Below are 23,793 nucleotides of genomic sequence, written 5' to 3'. Positions count from 1 at the left end.
TGGTGCAATGGGATGAGTAGTAAGGATAATGTAGCACCTTGTACTTTTGCAGCCTTAAAGGCATCATGTCTAAAACCCCCTAAATTTTATTAAATTAAATGTCCTGAACTTATTTATCCATCTATTTTATTCCATGTATCCATTTCAGTTTGGATTGGGTGGTCTGGAGCCTATCCCAGCTGTCATAGGGTTAGAGACAGGGACACCCTGGACAGGTTGCCAGTGTAACACAATGCTAACCCAGAGAAAGGCATTAATCTAACCCCATCCAGAGGACCCACGTAGATATGACAAGAACCTAGAATTCCACAAAGAAAAGCCACTGACTGGAGCTTATTGGTGAGAAACGGCAACCCTGCAACATCTGAGCTTTTTTGCACTATGTCAACTTCTTACCACGTTCTTCTAGTCTAGCGGTCCCCAACATTTTTTGCACCACGGACTGGTTTATGTCCGACAATATTTCCGCGGACCAGCCTTTAAGGTGTCGCGGATAAATACAACAAAATAAAACCAGTACTGGTACAAAAAATATTTATTCATAACAGACGGGAAAAGACCCAGGGAAACGATAAAAATGATTTAAAAAACTAACGATAAAAACCCTGAAAACCATAAATTTCACACCACAGCCACAGATCGGTGCTGGTCCGTGGGTTGGGGACTGCCATTCTACAGTTTAACACTGTGCCAACATCACACTGTAGTATTTGCAGATTCAGTTTTAAGGAACTTGAACTTAGGAATATAAGTATTTAATGCATGTACTCTCTATATAACTGTAAAAAAATGGAAACATCTGACAGTTCAAACCAGAGATTTGGTGTGCTATCCAGTAAAGCCTCAGTTATAAGAACAGTCTGGATTAAACTGTCTGGCCCTCTCTTGCATTAAAACGTTTTGTTTTGATTCACTGTTAATCATCTCTTTGTTAGGATCCTGTTTGTTGTATGATTGACCAGTCTGCTTGAAGACATTAAAACCAACACAACAATAAGGAAAAAGTGTGGAAAGCTTTAGTGAAATAATAACTTTAATTCGCAATTGGCTTTTTGATGTGAACACTATTACTTTAAGTAGTCTTGGAAATGATTTTGCTACCTTGAGAAAGACTGAAATCATAATCTTTGTTGCTTCAGAGTAATCTTTTGTGTTACGTTGCACACCACGCTTATCCTGTTAAACACAATAATATCTTCTGTGTTTTGGGTTATTACTCAAAAGTGATATTCCCACAATTATGTGGACATTTTTCTTAAATGGCGTAACACTGTTGCGTGCTACAACAGCTCCGTCTTCTTCAAACAGACACGCAGCCTACATCTAAAAGGCAATCAGCAGATCTTTTGCCTGTGTCTACTTTTCCAGCTCTGTGAAACGTTTCGTTCCAGAGAAAGACTGTTGCTGTCTTTATCGTCAGACCCTTGTCACCTACCACTATTGAAGATTGGCAGTGAAATATCAGGTATGAATGTAGCTAATTCCAGAGAAATGGAAGACCACAGTCACAACTGTTGCATTGTCTTCTTTACTTGGAACTTGTGAAGTAGTTTGGGTTTTGTTTTTTACATTTTAACTGGAACTTTTACTTGTTTTGACAAGAAGTAATGAAAGTGCGATTTTTGCAATTTTTGAACACGCCCACTAGTGCATCACTGTTTGTCAACATGCTGTTTTTTAATAATCTGTCTCTTATACTTCATTCATGATGTCAGCTTTCCAAATAAATGGCAAATCATGTTTGGTTTGTGTCAGTCTGTGTTCCTACCCTCACCTTTGGTCACTAGTTCAGGGTAGTGGCTGGAAGAATGAGATGTCAAGTGTGAAAGTCCACGGTGTGATTGTTTTGGAGAGTAGACTAGAGTCCTCCACATCAGAAGAAGTCAGGTGTCTCTGGTGACTCCTGGATCAGTTGTTTCAAGCGTGTCCTATTGGGTATGAGTCACCCTGGGGAGATCCAGAACATGCTCACGAGACGCAGAATACGCTAGAGAGTCTCTTTCAACTGGCTTGGGAACATGACCTGGACCAGTGGTAGTAATTGGATGGATGAATGACTGGATGACCAAAGGAGTGTCTCTACCAAATGGCTATATGAACAGATATAGCCATTTGGCTAGCCATCACAGCTATATGAACTACCTGATTTTGTACAATTCCTTTTGTGTCTTTAATAAAGACCTGAACATTTTTATCCTCATACTATGATGGCTTGTAACTAAAAATATTCAAACTACGTAGGTGTCTTTTAAATTTTGCATTTTTTTTTTACTATTTTAAGCCCTCATTACTTCATAAGTATAGGAGATATCCACATGAAGTTCAAAACATGTTCAAGATCTGTTAAAAATTGCAACTGGATAACTTTTACATCCACCCCATGTGTCACAGTCTAAAGCAAAAAGGTTCTTTATTTGCAAATCTGAGCAGCAATATCAGATGCAATAGGATATGTCAGAAACAATAATTATCATCTTGGATATTTGATCCACTTTCTGGTAATTCAATGGAGAAAACATCAAAGTGTGTTTGGGGTAAATGTTTAAGGATCATATCACCATGCGGGAAAGGTGGTGGATCAAAACAAGTTGTGGCATATTGAAAGGCCACATTTTTCCTATATTTTGTTATCAGAGTATTCATCTAGCTTCTGTATCAAAATAACCTTCTAATATAGTCTGTAAAATATAAAGACGTAACATGGAGAAGAACACATTTCAAAAAAATATCACACTGATTAAATAACTTTAGCTCCTGAGGTCCATTCGCTTTGAGCACAAAGGAGAAGATGGGTTGTAAAGAATCAGCTGATTCTTAATTTTTCACACAGACTCAAAGTATGGATGCGATGACGGTGAAATGTGGGGAAAAAAGCAAAAGCCCGTCGACGTGGCTCGGTGGAAAGAAAATCAGCGTGATGGACATTCCGCAAAAACAAACAAGATGGACAATGACTTGTGTGCCTCTGTCCATACATTGTCTCCACAGGAAGTGCAAACACTAGTTGGTGTGTGTAGAGGGATTAGGGACAGCAGTTCAATCCCATCCAAGAGGTTCCCAGTCAGGAAACACCATCGCAGTGGACTGGGGAATAACAGGAAGAGGGTACCTACCCGACTGACGCTCCTATGGAAACGGTTGACCAATGTAGCCTAGCTTCAAAGCGTTAGGAAAAAGCCTAGAGTGTAGAGATGGGATGGGAAAACAACCCCCACACCTCCCTTGCATGCGATGAGTCTTCTCAAGGCAAATCCTGCTAATTATTGGTTGTGAGTGTTTTGAGAATGTAAACAACCGCTGCTTAATGAAATGCTTTGAGAGTGGCAGTCAGCACAGCTTAGTTAGAGAGGCGATAATAAGCTTCGAAAAATCTCTAATTTAATGTGTGTTATTATGGCTGTGGAAGCATGTAATGCTTGCTCTCAATTGAAGCCAGACACGAAACTGGAACTTCCAGCAGCATCATGAGTGAATTATTGGTCTTTTAATCTTTTTCCTTACGTGTCTTTTTTTTTTTTTCTTCTCGCTGACTTGCTTTTCTTTGTTAGCTTAATGCTCACATTTCCCTTCCTTTTGTCCTCTTTATTTAGCAACTGCCTTGAAGATTTAAAGAAATAAAATCGGGGCTTACAGTTATTGAAGGGTTAATGCTACGGGTAGGCATCAAGGGAAGGCCACTCAAGTCCGCTCCCTCTACAATGGCACTGCCACTGGGGGGCTAATCCTTCTGGGTAATTGCATCTCTGCTATCCACTCTTAAATATAGCCTCCCCCTGATTAACGCTGACAGCGGGGGGTGGCGGAGATGATAAAGATTCAACAGGTCGCCTTGTTTTGAAGTTGTGAGAGAAGAAGAGGTGGAGTTTGTGTATTGTGACCTACCCACTTGACCACTCGATCCTCACCAAAGTCTATCCTTGCCTCTCTTGTGCCCCCCCACCTGAGCCTCAGGGGTCTTGAAATTTTTTTTGCGAGCAGGCTAATTGTGGGGGATTTAAACATGGCTCATCTCAGATTAACCTGAATGACAACAGAACAGAGAGTAGTGGGCTGAGTGTTTGTGGTCAGCGCAACAGACTGTAACAGGAAATTTAGGCTGTAAATCTCACATGCTGTTACACTACAAGCCCACACAAGGCGTCACCCTCCTACACATACCGCACCAAACTAGGGCTACAAGTAATGACTGTTCATTGCACACTATTAATAATTTGTTTGGTCACTAAATGTCAGCAGTCCAAACCTTTAAAAAAAAAAAAAAAAAAAAAAAGAACCAGGGATTTTTTTCCTCCTAAGAGGCCAAAGAGAGGACTTATTGATTTGAAACAACAAACAAAAAACTGGCACAAAAAAAGTAGCCCGTCACAGCTGTTAATCCACAGATTCCATCCATTTATTTTCTTAACTGTTTGTCAAGTTTAGCTGTACCCCAGCTGAAACAGGGTGACACGCTGCCAGTCTAACACAGAGTGAAAGACAGCCAATTTAGAATAACCAATTAACTTAAGCCCACTAACTAACCTGACTTTGGACTTTGGGAGGAAGTTAAAGTATCTGGAGAAAACCCACAAAGATCCACACAGAAAGCCTCAGCTAGCCAGTGGATTTGAACCCAAGGTTTCTTGTGAGACAGTACTAAACACTGCACCAGTGCGCCACCTATTAATCTGCAGATTACCTTTAATTAATTAATCAGTTAAGAAGGAAAGGCTCCACAGTGAAGTGGTTTAAACAAGCCAAAGATCCCTGGTTTGATTCCAGGCAGACCCAAATCCCTTTGGGGTTGTGTCAGGAAGGGCATGAGACGTAAAAATCTGCCAAACCAAACATGCTACCTGCTGTGGCCGTCCTTTGTGAAAAGGGAGCTGCCAAAAATAGTTAATTAGTTTGGACACAAGTCATGTTTTAACAGGCCAGAATTCATGCTGTGAGATAAAAACAAGCAGAAATTCCTAAACCGTTTCTCAAATATTTGTCACTTTTCCTCTAAAGCGACAGACTGAAACTGACTAGCAAAATTACTGTAAACAGTTGACTGCTGCAGACTTTGTTTTAAATGCGTCTTCAGACTTGAGTTGAGTGAAACCGGCTGATGTCACTGTGACGTAATCCGGGTTATTTTTTTCACGCAGATGTTTCTCGGGAGTAACAGGATACCTTGTACATGTGGTTCACCAGTCTGAGCACTCACAGGAGCCATCTAGTGATCTCATGGCTTTGACATATAAACATAGGGGGATCCCTTTAAAAACTTCTCAACTTTAAAACATGACAAAAAGAATTGGGAAAATGTGTGATACCTGAATATCTTTGTTGTTTTGTTTTTGATTTCCTGTCTCCTTCATCATTATCTGTTTTTTGTTTTTTGTTTTTTGTTTTTTTCCCCCTAAAACTGATCCAGACTGAGCAACAGGGAGCCGTGAACGTAGGTTTAAAAGTGTGCCGATGGCAATGTTGACAGATTTACTTCCTTTTCCTCCCCCTGGTCAGCACTTTGGAAAGAAACCAAACTCAACTCCCTCATTTGACCTCCTGCTCCGGTGGGGTCAAAGTTCAAATTAAGTTCTAAAACAAGCTGTGGAGCTGAGCTTAGGCACGAAGACGCAGCTATTCTGTAATTTGCCCGTTTAGTTCGATGGTGAAACCTCAGCTTGTCTGATGGAAAATCAATCCGTTTCTCAGGGGGAAAAAGACGAGTTTAAGTGCGAGTTTGCATGAGTCAGCCTGGATGTGTGTGAGCTTGTTGGGTGAGAATGAGTAGATGGGGTGGGGTTGATTATTTCTGTCTGTGTGTCTGCTGTAGTAAAGAGAGTGAGGCTCTCGGCTTTGTCACACTCCAGCCGTGTGTCATATTAACAGCGTCACCCTGAAACTCTGAATTATTTCATGATCTAGAAAAACTTAAGTTATACAGCAAGTTCAGTTCACTTTGGGACTAAAGCTTTCACTACCTGCTGCCTATCGGACGTTGGAGATATCAATCTGTTACCTTTGCTGAGACGTGGAGTTTTTCTATGGCAGGTAAAGATAACGTAGATTGTTTTTCTTAGATTTTTGCGGTGATGGTGCTTGTAAGTTTTCCTTTTTGTTAGATACGTTTGTGAAATACTCATAGCAGAACAGCTGGGAGAAATGCGCCGCTTTAGCAGTTGAATTCACGTGGGGCTTTATCTGGACATTATCGCTGTCACTGGCTGATTTTTAATTAATGGTTTATTTTGTCTAGTCAAAATAAACTTGATGTGTTGAATTCATTATATGGGAATAAGCAAAGTTATCTCGTTTGAGTAGTTTTTGGACTTCTTTGCTTGACAAATGAATGATATGAGGAATTAATGACTTCAAAGTGGGCAGACCTTCAGTTACAGTTTTCGTTCTGGGCAGTACTTGTCTTATTTCTGCCTGTAGGTATCATCTACATCTGTGCAGACCAGCACTTTAAGTCTGTTTTTCCTCGTATGTCTGCATATTTCACATCTGCTTCTTATATCAACAGACCAGTATACACCCTGGCACCCACCGCTGTTCTCTCCTTTCCATATTCTTTATACCAAACTGGAAGTGGTTTCCAAATAATCAATTTCCAAGTCTTATTCGGAACATCTTGCATCCAAATCAGCATTCATTGAAAGTTCTCATTTCACTTGGAATAGCCAATGCCCCCCCCCCCTCCCCCCTCACTTCCTCCTTTTTTGGTCTTGCTCACCGCCCTCCTGTCTATCCCGCTCTCTTCTACTGCCCTGAAGCTATGGATCGGAAGGCTGGTTACGTCATAGTCAGCCAGCATTGACTGAGACAGCAGTCAGTACACTTGACTTTGTCCAAGCAGAGAGAGAGCAGCTGCTGGTGAGTGGTGTTTTTCTCTCATGAAGTTGTATTGATGGTCTTGAATGGTGAATGGTGTCGAGCCTGTCATTTAGTTCTTCAGCTCTGAGAGGATTTATTGGTGTTTTTCTTCTCACGAGGCATGCGTTTTATTTTATTGTGTTTTTTGTTTTTTCCTCATTGACAGCATAGTGATAGTAGCATGTGTCATCTGGGTTTCCTGTAAATATTTGACCAAGTAGCAGAAGTTGGGGTCAGCTGCGTTTCCGCTGAAGACAGTCAGATAATTTGATTTCAGCCAGTTTAGCTCACTTTAATGTTCTTTTAAACTCATACAGCCTGTAAGGGAGATGAAAAAACTTTAGTAAAATGAGCTGTGAAAAAATGAGGAGGTAATATTTTTCTTGGGCAAACTTCATTGCATGTTGAAACATAACTTTCTCTGGAATGCGTTGTCTGTTTTACCCCAAAAAAAGAGTTGCTGTATTTCCTGTGAGCATGTTTGTTCCTGAGTCTGTTACTTTCAGTGGCAAACTCGGAGAGCCGTGTGCTGATAGATGAAGCTTTGGATCTCATTTCGCCTTTAGATGGTTTGTCTGGTGCTCTGCTGTACGTGATATGGGGAAATGATAAAGGAAAGCGTGTTGATGCATCCCCAAGTCAGTCATTCACAGAATAGTTAATGAATATATGGAAACAGCACCCAATATAATTTGTATACATTCTAATCTAATCTGTTACCATAAGAGGAAGTAGAAATAGATTTTTCTTGGGTCTTTAAAATTTTTTTTTCCATGTAGTGGCAATATAAATGATGTTCATGTGTTAGTAATACAGAATAGGCTCATTTATTCTAAATGTCTATATGTAATCTGGGAAAATCCAGTCCTTGTTCATCATGTGTCACTTTGCAGAGGAGGATGACGTTAAGAAATACTGTATACAGTTACTGGTATCTCCAGTCTGCAGTGAGAATCTAAATGACCCTGATAAAAAGATTGCGAAATGTCTACTTTTGGCGTAATTCAGCTTAATTTAGACTTTATTTATCAATCTAACTGGCGATCTGACACAAGAGCATTGACAAAACAAAGTTTGTGGTGAAAGTGGAGGGGGGGGGGGGCACGTCAGCGAGATGATCATACAAGCTTATTTTGAAGAGAAAACACGTTAAAGTGATTACCCAAACTCTCTGGTGTAAACACCCACCACAGTTTACAGACAGACTTCCTGCTTCATCTGAGATCTGCTGTACTTGCCATAGCTGAGCAAACATTTCATATTCCTGCAGTTGATTGTTGTGCCTGCACTCCTAGTTTTATCTCAAACGTAAGATAAACTGAATAAACTGTTTACTTTATTGTTAATGGAGCTCTTACGAGAACAATGTTCGATATCGCAAGGTGAACCATTTGGTTTAAAGGTGGAGTTTGCATGTTTTTTCCAAGCACTCGTCCCAGTGTCCAAAGACATGCTTGGTAAATAAACTGGTGATTCTAAATTGATCATAGGTGTGATTGTGTCTCTCTGTGTTGACCCTGCAGTACACTGGGTTTACCCCACTTTTTGCTCAAGCACCGCATTTTTCCTTTTCATTGCATTCTAGATGATTTTTGCCATTTCTGTCTTATGTCCAGTTCTTATTCTGAGAATCTTGCCATGTTTGTTTTACTTTTATTCCGCCGCCCAAGCAGCTGCAGTGTCGTAACCGTGACGTCCACTCCAAATTGGTCTATATCGCCCCGAAGACAGAGTGCTATACACAAACAGTGGGAGTTAACATTTCTTTATTTTCTTAGAAATCTTTGGCGTAACAAAGATCTGCAAAAGATTTTCCAATGGCAGTGTGAATGTCAGAGGCGTACATAAGTGTCTCATTTTAAAGAGTGCCAAATAAACTCCTATTTAGAAGATGTTGGCAGGGTATTTCCTTAGCATGTCAGGAAGGAGTTGGCATATCATGTCACATTGATCCTTTTTATTTTCCCTCACTGGATAGTAATTTGCTTTTGCTTTCACTTTCACTGGTTGGTTAGATTTAGGAACTAAATACTGTGTTTCATAATATCAGTACTTTGGGCCAGCTTAAATGTGCTGCCAAGGGTTCCTTTTATGAGTGTCTGCATGCTAGTTAGGGGTGAGATCCTTCCCACTTCTGCTATGAAACCAGTGCCTCATTGCATAGATCCTAGCATGAGTTTGACAAAATGGCAGTATCAGATGCTCTGGGAATGAGAACAGGCTAATTCGTTATTGCTCCTACAGGGACTTTCGGCTGATGAGAACTTTTACTTCTTCCCAGAAACATGCAGCTATAGATGTCTTCTGCTATTTATAGTATTTTACAACATCTAAAAAAAAAAGAAAAGAAGAAAAGGCCCTTTTTTTCCATCACCATTTTAGAAATCTCATAACCTTTCTATAAAATGTGTCATTGTTCTCAAAAGGATTGCAAACAGAATTTCTGAACATCCATCCAAAGATCCTAAAGTGACCTTCAACTTTTCTGCTGTGGATGAAAACCCTTGGCAGGTGTCTGGTTTTTAAAAGTGCCTAAAAATGTTGGCATGGAGAAGCTAAGTACTTACATCCAATAAAATTTCAGTTAACTGAATTAAAAATGATTCAGCTGATTTGCTGGCAGTTACTAGTTTTAAGTAGTAAAACTGCAAACACAGTAAAAGTATAAATGATCACTTCTTACCTGTCCACTGGTTAAATCGGCAGTATGTCATGTAGGGGTCATTAGGCTGTATATCTTTGCTTTTATTGTTTTATTTCCACTTGCCTTTGAATGACATCATCCCTTGTTAACTGCTTCTCCTGCTTGCACTTGATCTTTGTTTAATGAATGAGTACCATCACCAGAATTTACCACTGTCGGCCTTTTTATGAGTATACATAAGTTTGGTGAACACACGGTTTCGCTCTTGCTCTCTCTTTCTCACACACACACACACACACACACTTGGGCTCTCTCTTGGAAAGATGTAACACAACAAGTGCCTCTGTTTGAGTAAATCCATATGTGTGCAAGGCGTCAGCACTGTACTGTACCACGGTGAGGGAGAGTCTCTTAATGAGGAACAGGCGTGCAGACAGGCAGACAGTCGTGTTGCATAAGGGCCGCAGTAAAAAACCGGGGCCTGGCTATCCTCCTCCGCCCCCTTTGCTTAGCCAGAGGACAGATGGCAGCAGAAGAAAGCGAGCCAAGGAGCAGCAGCAGCGGCGGCGGGGCTCTCCAATGGCACTCCTCAACAGATGCATTGTTTATTTATTGAAAAATAAATCAGACGTGGGCCTGGCCTGCCCAGGCTACCTCTTTGATCTCCTGCAGCCTTACTCTGTGCTGTTTTCAATCCCACCTACTGGGCCACAGCTAATGGCAACTCTGTAATGTTTAGGAAAGTAGGCCCACTCCAGCATACACAGGGAGGCCCTATGGGGCTGCGTGCTTTAGTCCCGAGAGGACAATGAAAGGGGGCTCTTAAGACAAAGGTACTGAAAAAGAAACGCAGCTTGATAAAAAGATCCACCTCTGCCTCAGTCTCTGGTGCAGATGACAATGGCTGAAATGCTCCAGTTGAGTCTTAGAGGCACGACTTCACAAACCAATAGGTGATCTCACAGATTCCCTTTCCAGGCTCACAAACCCTACGGGAGGGATGGAGCACTATTTTTCCTCATTTGATGTTTTGATAATAGTGAAACTATTATAAACCAGTGCTCCCAAATCTCCCATAGGTGTTCAGTCGACTTATTCACACCATCTTGCTCTGTAGATGGCAGCAGGATAAAATGATCATTTAGAAAAACTTTTTAATTTGCAGTGACCCGTTCCACAAAGGGGGCAAGTCTGTTATCTTTGATTAACCAGTGGATCCCCTCATAGTAGCAGCAGAGGATTCAGATTATGTAATAACTGCTTGTTTGAAGTACAGCAGCTCCATGTACTTCATTTCCCAGAGAAAGTACACTTGTGTTTGTGTAGTGTCTTGTATTTATGCAGACAGGTCAAACATTAGTACATAAGTGTATTTGACTATAAAAAATCAGACAGTGGTTATCTGCCTTTAAGCCTCAGACTATGAACCACGGGTGATGTGTTCTTATGTCTGAGTTACCTTTAATTAGTTTGATGTTTTAGACTGTGTGAGTTCATCTGACCAAAGTCTGTCTGGATGTTTAACTGACTTAAATGCAGTCGCAGTATTCGAACAAGACTGTGCATGACTATTGCTGGTCTGGTGCTAACCAATCATTTGTGTGCGTAGGTGTGCTTATTGAGATGCACTTGAGCATTTTTCCTTCCGTGTTTTTGTAAAAAGGGGGGTGTTCACAGCTGGAAGAAGGTGAGAGGTTGACTTGTAGCAGGATTATCCAGACCAGCTCCATAACTGATGAGCAGCAGTGTTGAGGCTAAAATAACTGACTGCGGAGGAGAATCTCGACCAGCTGCCAAATCAGTCAATGCGTGCATGTCAAGACAGGACCTTAACACAGCTTCTTCTGTGGGAGTGGAACGATGGTAAGCATCAAAGTTGGCGAGTGTAATTAAACACACTGCACATAGATGTCACCTGCAATCTCAACAAACACTGGAGTGCAGTGAGCTCCTTCACTGTCTGACAGAAGCTTGACCTCGAACTATACATTCAACTTAAACAAACAGTGTTATGCATTATACTCAATATGAAGCATACAGTGTTTTGTGTTGATTCAGGCTACCTTTGATTCCATGTTCTCTATAGTGTGTGTGTGTGTGTGTGTGTGTGTGTGTGTGGTGGTGGACAGGCTGGGGTGGGGGGTGGTTGATGACAACCACTTTGAACAATGATAGGGAGTTGAGTTTGTTCTATGGGTGTGGGCACCACTGTTACATACAGCCATGTCTGTCGGTGCAGTAGAAGAGTGTTGTGTAGGAATAGGCAATGAAAAAATATGTTTTATTCCTTTTGGAGCTATGTTTTTCTCTCAGATGCAGAACGTTTACATGTATTACATAAACCCATCTGTCCATATCCACCCTGGAATATACACACACTCTAAAAGTAAAACAACATTTATTAAAGGGGACTTATTATATCCTTTTTATATTCCTAGCTCAGTCGATTTATTCTTAAACGCATTAAGATACTGCCCCTCTCAGTTCATCCACTGACTGAAACAAGCCATTTAAGTTGTATTTCCACATAAAGCCACTGCAGCTGGGACATCAATGACAAGAGTGAAAAGAAAGGATGAAACAAAAAAAAATAAAACCTAAAACTGTATTTAATGATTTCTAAAAGTTGTGTGGTGTAGGGTGTGAACTTTTTTCTGTCATCTGATGTGTGGCATGCCAGAAAAACTGCTGCTTTCAGTCAGCTTTATTTTGATTGGCTGCGCCTCGTCAACAGATGGTTTGAATAGCAGGTGGGACGAGGATTTCTGCCCATAGCCGGAGCTGTGTGTGTGTGAGATAAGCATGTTAGAAATATCCCTTCTCTTTGACAGAGCCAAGAGTGGGGAAAAAACTGCCTGAAAACAAATGTTTGTGGCCATTTTTAATATGAGCATCCGCCACTGTAAAAGCATATCCATCCATCCATTCACTTCTGCAAAAAATAAAAGCATAACGGGTCTCCTTTTTATTTCTTCTTCTGGGTGTCTACCAAATGTCTTCTTGAAGCTGTTACCGGTGCTCCTGCTTTCAATTGAAAAATATCAGAAAACACAACTTCCTATTATTTGTAACAAATTCCTATTATGTTACAAAAATGTTTCCCTTTTGCCTCGGGGTTAATGCACTCCTTCTGAACTTGTGTCTGTACTGGGTCTAGCCTGTTTGAGGCTGCCTCAAGGAATGCTTGAAGACAGTCATGCATGGTTCCCCTGGTAAAGCTCGCCTGTGCGCTGCTCTTTAAGTTACCAAGACGTATGCGTCCGAAAACCAGCCGATGAGACATTTTAAACAGGATTCCCTTGTAAGAATAAAACACATTTTGTGAGAACAATTCTGACAAAGCACAAAGCCCAACTTGCTGGCTCAACGCTTTTGAAGTGTGGTGTCAACTCTGACAGGCGACAATAAGGGTGGGATTAAATCTGTACTTTCAGCGACTTAAATCAGTACTTGTGATTTTACAAGCGCTGGGCCACCGCACATGAAGAAGAACTGACTAATTTGGCAAACGTACAGGACATTTGGTTATAGCAGCGCACGTGTCCTCTCTGAGCTCTTTCGATTCAAACCATCCGGGGCTGTCTGCTGTGCAGTGGATGAAACATTCCTGAACAGGGTTACACTGGGCCAGGGTCTGTGATTAAAAACAAAAATCACTCTAGCACCACTGATAATCACTGATTTGTGTGTTTTTGTAGATGAATCGGATAGACTGGTGTAGTCTTCTATCAAGTTTTAAGCTTATCAACCTAATAAGTAACTCTTTTTTTTTTGTATTTATAATGTAAGATTGGTTTAGTTTTCAGCTTTTCTGAATAGCTGATAAATTCCCATCAAACTCTACCTCCTAATGACACTTACAGAACAAAACTAGGATTAGTCTTTTTCCCCCTCTTCTTTCAGACCACACAGAGAGGAACCATATCTCGTTGCTCTTCTTCAACTTTAACGTGATGCAAACGCACACAGTGATGCGTGCTATTACATAAGCGCTAGGTGTTCTCTGGCAGGACAAGCTGTTCCGGAGGAAGGCTGAGTAAGGTTTGAGGGGGAACTGAAGTCAGGTTGCAGACAGGCAGGAGTGTAGCTTTGGCTTTTTGCATTACTGAGCAGATTGTCTTTAAAGCAGCCCTGTGATGGATGGGCCTCGTATCACACTCACTCAGATCTGTAATCTGGGTCTGCTGCCTTTCTCTCTGTGTGCGGAATTATATGATGCACTAAGCGTTATTACCAGCTTGTGAGGATGTGGCAAGCTGTCCGCACTTATATAAAATTGTCCTCAGGATACCAAAATTATTGGTGGTGGTGGTGGTGAGGAGCTCGCAGCCAAATTAAACTGCCTGGCTGATGTGGCTCCAAACCCACAAGTTTCATCTTTTAATTATAAATCATGTTTAAGAAATTTGAATTTAAACTTAAGATAACCATTCCCCACTGTAATGTCATTAAGGTCACTGTGTGAAGTAGCCTAATGTTCTGTAAAGCAATTTTTCTTTAATAAAATAATCCTCAGCTGTCATGTATGTGTGTGGATATAGCCTCACTGTGTGTCCCTGCATGGACGACTGTGTTGAGGTAATCCTGATTCACCTCAGGAGACTCGAGTCATCTTCTTTCAAACAAAAACAGCTTTATTACAGCTGAACAACTGCTGTGCGGCTCATCGATGACACAATTTTTGAGCAGGCATGCCTGTATTTGTGCGTTCAATTATGCATGTGGGGAGAATTGGCAAGCTGCAGGATGTGTGAAAGCAAGGATGCATAAGCGCGTGCCACGTGGCATCGGATCTGGTAAGCCAAGTCAAGGGGCCGCTGCTGGGGCCTGTGTGTGTATTCTCAGCTGTTGGGTAAGGGGCGAAGCTGGGGCTGTGTGTGTTTGTGTTTTCAGCGTTTTCATCTGCAGTCATGCCGCCCCAAACTACCCCACTAATCCGGGCAGATCTGAGAGCAGGCACGCAGGGGACTCACGCGACGCACTCATATGACACATGTTGTCTCGCACGCACTCACTCATACGTTCACCGTCTGAGGCATGCGCGGCTTCCTGTCAGCTGTCTCACACCGCCACCTCCAACTTCATTTGTACCCTCCTCCACCTTTTTCCATTTTGATCCGTATCCAGAAATGCTTCGTAAAAGTCAGGCTGTACCTGAATAACTGTCCGATAGGAATGTTCAGTATTGCAAAAATCTCAGCTGCACATATCCTGAACGGCTACATAGCTCTGATAGCTAAATCTATCTTGTGATGACTGTGAGATTACAGGCTTTTCTAGGTTTATTTGACTTTTTAAACAGTTGGTTCTTTTTGGTTCACCAGGAGAGGCATTAGTTCATCCTATGATGGACCATTTATCTTGGCTAAAGCATCTGATTTTCTTTTTTTTTTTTCCAGCTGCTTTAGTTCCTGCAGGAATGTGAACGCCCTGACTTGATAGCGTGGAGGGCCTACCTATCTTATTGTCTAAATATGGCTTCTGATTTGCTTGTATTTCTCTGGTGTGGTTCTCTTTGCGTCTCCACACTTCATGGAGAACTTAGCATCTCTGTGTGATGAGATATTTGACGCTGCTGTTCAAAAATGCGCACGTGTATGTGCACTGACATTCACTTCAGAGAAGCATAAGCATGTGATGTTTTAACAACTTTCTATCACTTATTTCTAGCTGTTGAGTGGTGAGGTGAGGTCAGTGAGTCAGATGTGAGACACAGCAGTTATCTGTACCTGCAAGTTACAGAACGTCATCGACTGTGGTTATTGAGAAATGTTCTAACCCAGATTCTGGCTGTTCTTTTAGTCCTCCTTTACCACAGTCACCACAAAGTGAGCAATGCTTGCAGATACGGCTATTTGCTAACTAGGTCGGTCCATTTACACGATGTTTATCACTGAATAGTGCTCATGTGATGACTTTTAATATGAATATCAGCACCCATGTCTGCGTTTTTAGATCTGAAATCTTTTATTCATGGGTATGACCATCATTTCTGTCTGTAACTTTAGCAACACACCTGCTTGACTATCTGCAATATGACAACCCAAACTATAAAAATCAAGTTGTAATTAACTGGAATTGCTGTTTAATCTCATGTCTGTTCACTACAGTACAAAAGGCCATTCTCTCATTAACTTCACTGCTCTTTTTCTCGCTGTAGTCTCTATTTAAATCTTCTCTGGTTGAAGCTGTGTCTGGGTACAGTGACCATGAGTGCATCGGAGGAAGGGAGGAGTCTATGCTGGTGGTGGCAGAGGACAGAAACGACAGAGCTGGGGAGAGGAAAATGAGAAGAAGACCCTGGCTTATGGGGCTGTTTAATCTCTTCAGGACCGTCAGATGGCTTTGACAGAGCACAGGCACCAATTAGGCTGCAAGATTAGGGGGCTTTGTACTTCTGAAAAGCTTCTGGATGGACCTTTTTTATTTTTCCTTCCTGCCTCGCCTTTATATCTTCACCGGGACTCCTCACCCTTCCTTAACCCTACCGCTCACTCCCTTCCTCCCCCCTTTCTGTCCTCCTGCAGCTCTGCGATCTGCTCCTTAAAATCTGCGATTATATCTGGCTAGACATTGAGAGGAGGGGATTAATAAGGCAGCTTGTCAGTGTGGGTTGACAGGGCTGCACTGTGAATTAGCAGACCAAAGAGGGGGCACGTTGAATGTTTACTGGGGTCTTCAGTGTCCGCTGATCTGGATATGGAGCCAACTTTCAAAGAGTTCAGGTCCCATCTGCACAATGTAAGGCTACAGCGCCAAGCCTGGGAACATTGTACTTAAATCTGAGTCTATTTTGTCCTCTTAAACTCCTTTCTTTATTGATGTATTGTTTTTGTGCATATTATTGCCTAAAATAGGCTCATGTAATGGGTATGGCATCTACCGCTTGCCTTCTATAGTTGTTTACATATCAGCTAGTCTGTCTAGCTTGTGCTCAAATCACTGCTGTGCACATACACACATATTTACACACACTTGCACAGACACACTGCTCCTCATGAGTACATGGAAACAATGACAGGAAGTACATTAGCGGGACTTCCATTGTATCTCCCCATACATTCACGCTTCCTGAGCCGGGTGTGGGTGATGGTGAGAGGGACACAGGGTGGAGTGAGGAGGTGTACACGGAGAGCTCCCCCAGTGCTTCGCCGCCCATTGTTGACATGGGGTGGGTGTATATGTCTGGGCCATGAGATCCTTTAATCCTGCAGCCTTCTGCTGCATGTTGCATCAGCTATGGAGCTTCTTGAGCTCTCTGGCCTGGAAGTGTTGCGGTTGCTGACCTGCGGTCAGTTTTGTTGCTTCACCTCTGGGGATACCAGTAAGGATTAGGTCAGGGCAAGCTGGTCCTATGTCAGCACAGGTGCTGTAAAACTGACTTTAACTCAATTAGTTGTCATGCCGCTGAGGGACAGATGGTGGGAAGGTGGGAGTCACCAAACCGCAGGAATGCCCACAACAGCTTCTGTGGTCATTTTAATTGTAACTGAAACAATAGTCAGGCAGGGAGCTGTTTATTCCAAGTGTGTGTGACTGTTTTGCCCTTTTTACTTTGACTGAGTCATTTAAATTGTTTTTGTATTTTAATGCAGACACTTTATGTCCTTGGCAGTTATTTTGTTCTGACTTTCTCTTTTCCCCCTCTTTTGCTTTCTGTGTTTAGGTTTGTCACCACCCAGACTGTCAAGACCTGAATAGCAAAAGCCCCCTCCACCTGTGTGAGTCATGTGACTCACGCTGCCATTCAGAGAATTCAGACAACATGCACTTTGACCGGCACCCCCGATTTGACTTGCAACCTCAAGGTAGACTTGCATGATTTCTTTATTTGGTATCCCTCCCTGAGCAGGATGACGCTGCAGGATGACGCTGCAGGCCATCGCTGCGTAAATGTCAAGGACTCAGAGTTGTTGTTATTGTCTAAATAAGGCAGATCGTGTAAATCATTTTCCTCTTGCACAGCTCAACGTGCGTTTGTCGCGAAATTCCACATTTGCACATTTTGTAATTTGAGTGAGCGTTGTTACTTTTATTGAAGTAAAAATTTGTCTTCCACTCTATGCAGACAGTTTTGGCTTCAATCGTGCCAGCAAAGTTCCAGTTAGTTATTTTGTAGAAACTGTGCAACCCCAGTACAAAGCACCTTGAGGCAGCTGTTGTTCTGATTTGGCACTATATAAATAAAATTGAACTGAATGGACATTTGTAGGGATGCATCCTTAAATGTACGGCCGAGCAACGTGCCAATATAAAAGAGAATCTGTATTGTTTTTAACACATGCTGTGAATGGAAGAATGAATAAGTTACAACAGTGATTTATGTGATCTATAGTGTAGGGATTTGTTTCGTTTGGTTTTATATGTCTTTGCAAAAAGAAACCACGATGTAGTGGAAATGCAGGAACTGCAGGTAACTGTCACTGAACTTCCTTGTTTGTCGAAGGATGCTATGTTTTTGTTCTATATCTGAAGTAAAAACTGTTACCATTTACATAGACTGAGAGCAGAATTTTACAATAATCATCCAGACAGTCCTGTGCAAACCAGAAAAATGATCTTTTCATTCTTTTGCAGTAAATAACTTTTAAGAAAAGTTGAATTAACTACCACTTATCCGTTTATTAACAATGCAAATTAAAATTTGTTACAATAAAGGTTAACTTAGTTGTGAAACAACACAGAGAATGACTGCTGTGATTTGTTAACCTTTAGCCTCCATCCTGGCTCGGAACGTATCCACACGCTCCTGTCCCCCACGGACCAGCCCCCCCTCGGACCTGGAGGAAGAGGATGAAGGGAGCAGTGACCGTGGGTCAGTAACCCTCTGTTATGTCATACCAGTGTTCCAGTTTTCCTCCTGCTTGCCTCTTTTCCTCTCTTATTCCCTGCATGCTATAGGATAAATTGGAGCCATGAAGCATGTCGCCTGTCAGATCTCATTAAAATTTGTGATGCAGACAGATGAAGACGGCACTTTCTCATATGTTGGGCTTTTTTGAAGTGCTGCTTCATGTTAGGGGTGATGATGTGTTTGACTGTTTTGCAGGGAGCGTAAAACAGTGGGGATGAAGCTGGTGAAAAAGAAACCACGGAGACGACACACTGATGTAAGATGTCATGCAAACACTTTAACCCATGCTGTGTTCTTGGATGGAATCCAGGAAGATTATATGATATAGACAAAGAGTTGTTAAATACAGCAGCTGCCATTTTTCTCTGTACCAAGATATGGCGTGATAGCACCTTCTAGGCTGTTCTTTGTCTGAGCCAGGCAGTGTAGTATGAAGGAGCCCCCCTGTGGCTCTGCTGAGAGCCTGCATACAGCCGGACAGCCCGTCCCACCTGTGTAAACTCACAGTCCCTCTGTTCTTCCTGCAGGACCCCAGTAAGGAGTGCTTCAGCCTCAAGTTTGACCTCAATGTGGACATAAAAACAGAAATTGTACCTGCTATGAAAAAGAAGACACTGCGGTGAGCATTGTGTTAAAAACTGAATTAAAAAGTTTTTAAAAACAGTTTATATAATAGTTACATTTTATTTCTCTTCGTCACGTCTTACCAGAGAGGTTCTAGGTCCTGTGTTTGAAAGGAATGGCATTGAGTTGTCCCGGGTGGACTTGTTCCTCGATCAGTCTAACACGCCACTGTCCCTCAACTTCGAGGCCTACCGTTTTGGAGGACACTACCTCAAAGTGAAAGGTAAAACCAAACAAGTACTTTAGTGATGTCAAATTATGAGTCACGATTCGTACAAATAGCGCTTGTGGCTGATTTATCGCTGTCGACTGTTGCAGAAGATGAAACAACTTCTCAGCAATGAAATCTTTTTAGATATGCAAGACTAAAATTTATGGCTGTGTTTTATTACAAAGAGAAACTGGCCTGAACACAGAGCGAGTTTAAGGGCAGATAAAGGTTCAGGAAGAGCAGTGAAGAATATGGTATTCAATTATCAGATTCATTTTGAAGATCCTCTACAAAAACCCACTAATCATCAGCACGACAGAGGCCAAAAGAGCAATACTGTAATTTTTCCACATCATATTTCCTGTGACCCCTCACACAAATCCTGAGTATACGTTTCCCATAAAGACGCAGGAGCTTTATTTCACTGTGATATGACTGAAGCAACCAAAATCCATCATGTACAATACTTTTAAAATCCTAATCAGTAAAAATTTTGTCCCAGGTTGATTTATTTTTTGTAATAACACAATAATAAGCAGAACAAAGTCAAATGTTGCCAAATGTCTCCCCTTTAATTGCAGAAAATGCATTCTTTTGATGCATTTTGCAGCCCTTCACCTGTAAATGACTATTGAATTTTGTCTCAAATTCATGAGCTGATCGCATGAGATTCGGTAAAACAAATAAAGATCATGCAAATCTCATCAACAAATCAAATTATTTCTCCTTTTCTTTAAAATAGCTGACATAACTGCAGGTCTGCAGCTTGTTTAGGATATTTTTTTGGTCAGTTATTCAGTTGCTGGACAAAAAAAAGACTGTAAGAACCCTCTTTAAATCAATTTCAATAGCACAATGAAATGGCCCACAGGAAAAGTGGAGCTTTTGTTGTTTTTCCTAGAAACCAAGCAGTCTCGTCCTCAGCAGCAGCATTTTAGACGTTGCACTGTTCTTACCTCTGTGCCTTTTTAACAATGGTTAATCGAGACGAATGAGGCTGGCCAGTTTCCTCTCACACCCGTGTTTCTGACAAGCAGGAAAAAGGAGTGGACTGCGTCTTTTGTAATATACTAGTGATTAAAACTACACGTGGAAAATGTGTCACTAATCTGTTCAATCTTGTTCCAAAAGTCTCATGAAAATTCTCACTAATTTCACTGACTAAACAGCGATATGAGTCTTTAGACTTTCCCTAATTTTTTCCAGGGTGGAAACTGGGTGAAATGGCTCCTTCTCCGCTGTTTAGCTTTTAGATGAAAGGCCCATTAGAGCCGCTCATAATGAGATCCAGTACCACGAGTATTGCTCTTCTTTGAAATTGTCCCCTCCCACTCTCTCACCTCTTGACCACAGACTGGAGTTACATACAGTCTCAAAAATATACAGAGGTCAAGGGTAAACAGTTCACAGCTGTTCGGTCGCATGAAGTCTGAGAATCTATGTTGTTCTGCTCTAGTCTGTTCTGGTCCTGTAAACACTTGAAGTTGAATCACGGTCTCTCCTGAGCTTTAACATGAATTTAGTTAGAACTAGTTTTAGGTTTTCTCTTTAAGTGAGCACTTTCACCAGGGATATTTGTTTTTGTTGCATGGTTTCTAAGATATTTACCTGAAAGGTGAGAAGTTTCCACTGCCCCAAAGTGACCCAAAAACACACCACTGCAGGTTTAATCTAAGCCCAACATTTGATTTGTATTAACCCGTCTACTGTGTTTTTAAGAGGCTGTAAAAATGTAAGAAAAACCATCACACCCCATTCTGTTGGGTGCTGGTCGGAGTTCAAAAAAAGTCCAAACTCAGAACAAAAGTCAGTTTGAAGAGAAAACTCTTTGGCATTTTTTCTGCTATAAAAGATAAATAATGACTTAAGACTTTTCCAGTATTTCTTCCACACAGCTTGACTTTTTTTTTTTTTGTGTGTGTGTGTGTAGCTCGGCCAGGCGATGAGCTGAAGGTGGAGCAGGGCGTGAAGGACTTGCGGTCTCTCAGCCTGCCCAACATGAAGCCGCCTGGAGTCCAGAGCCCCTACATCCTCGCGCCAGGCAGTGAGAAGGTGGAGCATGGATCTCTCGGACGCCGCGAAAGCATTGATCTGTTGGTGAGTTACGTCTGGGACAAACGGGTTAATTTTTGAAAATGATTAGATTCGAACACCACCTCTGTGAACAACACTTTGCACATAGACACGCCCTTCATCTTTTTTTTGGTTTTGTTTTTGCGCCACAAGCTTTATCATTTTCCATATCACCTGTTTCTGTTGTCCATGGGCTCCTCCTCCTAGTATCTCATCATGATCTCATTATGACCTCATTGTTTTCCATTAGCGTTATCGGCACTGCAGAATCTTGGGCATCTATTTGAGCCTTCTGCCAGACTCAAATCTTCTGCCAGCTCTTCGTGCATCTATGAGCACACATGCATGCATGTGCATGCCGCGTCGTACTGCCGACTGAACCTTTGAATCTCACATGATGATGAGTCACTCAGGAACTCTCTCTGCTATACTTCAGCTCTTCCTGCAGCACCAGGAAGCGCCTGTTTTGTTACTGATGAGTGATGCTAAAAGGCCAATAGAGGCTTGCAGGATCCCGATCCACTTGGCTGCCAAACACGCAGCTTGGAAATGGTGCAGACGGTCATCGGGTTCAAGTTGTGGCAAATAATGTGCTTGCTGTAGCTCTCAAAACAGTTTTCAGCATGCAAACTTTGATTTTTAGCACAAATAGACATTAGTCAGGCTTTAGCACTGGCACTGTATCTAATCCTCCCTTAATCTGTGAAATGTTTTTGATTATTGCTTGAAACACTGTTTAGTCTGTAAAAAAATCATGAAAAATGTTCCTAACAGCTTCCCAGAACGCAATATAATGTAATCAGATAGCGACGCTGCTCACTAAACACCCACCCGTGCAATGTTGTGACATGTCCCAAACTTTCGATATACTTCACAATAACAGTAGCAGATTTTTCTCCCTGAACCTTTTGGATTTTTTGAAACAATGGGCTTTTCATTTCAGGCAAAGTCAGGCTATTATTTCTAATTGCAACCACAGATTTTTGCCACGTGAAACAACTGTCTGTTGCAAATTAGCTTAGCTCCATGTCTCTGTTTGGAAAGCTTGTCTTGTTCTGAATTTAGAGCTGACTGATCATCAATTAAGGGTCTTGTTCTTAAAAGACAAGTACCAACACGTTCTGTCTGGAGCTTCTGCAGAGAAGAGTAAAGGTCCCCAAATCCCATAAAGAGCTGAATTGTGTTAAACTGTGATTGCATGCAGACGCTGCTTAAAAATGTGGGAATGCCTTGAGTGGATGTGACGGTCACGAATGACACTTTTAAAAGAAAAAAGGTTGGTTGGGTGAGAGGTCAGTGGCCTATTTTGTCTGGCCAAGAGTCTGAAAATTATAAGTATATTAAGATATGCACACTGGCTACTTTATTAGGTACACTTTGCTAGTAGTAGCAGTAGTTTCATATCCCAAATGTGCTCCAGCAGACTGACATCTGGTGATTTGAGTTCAGTAAACTCATGGTCATGTTCAAGAAACCAGTTCGAGATGATTTGAGTTTTGCGACATGTTGTGTTACAATGTTGGAAGCAGCCATCAGCAGAATGGATGCACTGTGGTCATAAAGGGATGGACATGATCAGCAACAATGATCAGGTAGTATTTCACTTGGTACCAAACTGTGCCACTTTGGTGAGCCTGTGTGAATTTTCACCTCACTATCCTGTTCTTAGCTGACGGGAGTGGCACCTGGTGTGGACTGAAGCTGATTCAGCTTCACTCGCACCTCGGGGAGTGTTTGAACCTGTTTGAACCCGGGCCCTGTCTCGGGGTGGCTTTGCCGCTTGTGCCGCTAGTACAGCTCGCTGGTATAGTTTTATACTGGCCGCTATTGTCACTTGCGCTATTACTTTTAACGTCCTGTGTTTTCATTTTGTCTCTGCCACCAATACTTATGATCGGGGCACACTGTTGTATATCAAAGATTCAATGGAGAGCTACTTTGACAGCTGGGACAGTTACAGAAAATTTTTCCCTCCAACCTTTGTGTGTTCCTCACCTGAGTGCATGTTACCGTACATATCGGTGGGATTTAACACGAAGAAAAGAAGAAGTAGGGGAACCAGGGCCGGTGTCCAGGTGCAACTGAGAAGGTACCGAAGATTAGCTTCTTGGATGTGGGAAGATTCCCGGTGCTTACGACCAAAGAGAAGATCTCATATCACTCAAGTTTTGGCCTCCCTTCACTGTTAAATTTTAGTTCTAACCTTTAGGGCCCTACATGGTCAAGCTCCTCAATATTTATCTGACCTGCTGAAACCACATTCATCTTCTCGGGCTTTAAGGTCATTAGATCAGAGACTGCTGGTGGTACTGCCCACTCGTTTTAAAACTCGTGGTGATCGGGCCTTTCAGACTGTGGCACCGCGGTTGTGGAATTCTCTTCCACTGTCTCTTCGCTGCACGGACTCCATTGATTCTTTTAAAAAACAGCTGAAGACCTTTTTATTTAGAAAAGCATTTGATTAATTTCCTCTTATGCTGTTTTTATCCGGTTGTTCAGTGATGACACGACGAATCCTACTTCCGGGTCTAAAGTAGTCTG

The 23,793-nt window shown here is 41.9% G+C and overlaps 1 protein-coding gene across 5 annotated transcripts in view; it reads left to right on the top strand.

Moving 5' to 3' along the window:
- plekhg5b (pleckstrin homology domain containing, family G (with RhoGef domain) member 5b) overlaps positions 1-23,793 on the top strand; it is a 78,819-nt gene that overhangs the window by 36,470 nt on the left and 18,556 nt on the right. For 3 of the 5 annotated variants that reach the window (XM_005918838.3, XM_042219308.1, XM_042219309.1), the window contains exons 3-8: positions 17,157-17,298; positions 18,206-18,305; positions 18,540-18,600; positions 18,872-18,963; positions 19,055-19,191; positions 21,110-21,276. In XM_005918838.3, the coding sequence (XP_005918900.1) occupies positions 17,157-17,298; positions 18,206-18,305; positions 18,540-18,600; positions 18,872-18,963; positions 19,055-19,191; positions 21,110-21,276 (699 nt within the window). Of the gene's footprint in view, positions 1-573; positions 6,022-6,690; positions 6,847-17,156; positions 17,299-18,205; positions 18,306-18,539; positions 18,601-18,871; positions 18,964-19,054; positions 19,192-21,109; positions 21,277-23,793 lie in introns of those variants that run through there. The other 2 variants (XM_005918839.3, XM_005918840.3) reach the window with 2 other exon arrangements.

The sequence above is a fragment of the Haplochromis burtoni genome, unplaced genomic scaffold, assembly GCF_018398535.1.
Source record: "Haplochromis burtoni strain Fernald_Lab_line unplaced genomic scaffold, NCSU_Asbu1 Contig_31, whole genome shotgun sequence".
NCBI classification, from domain to species: domain Eukaryota; kingdom Metazoa; phylum Chordata; class Actinopteri; order Cichliformes; family Cichlidae; genus Haplochromis; species Haplochromis burtoni.
Note: the sequence above shows the minus strand (reverse complement) of the source record. Positions and strands in the feature narration are given on the sequence as shown.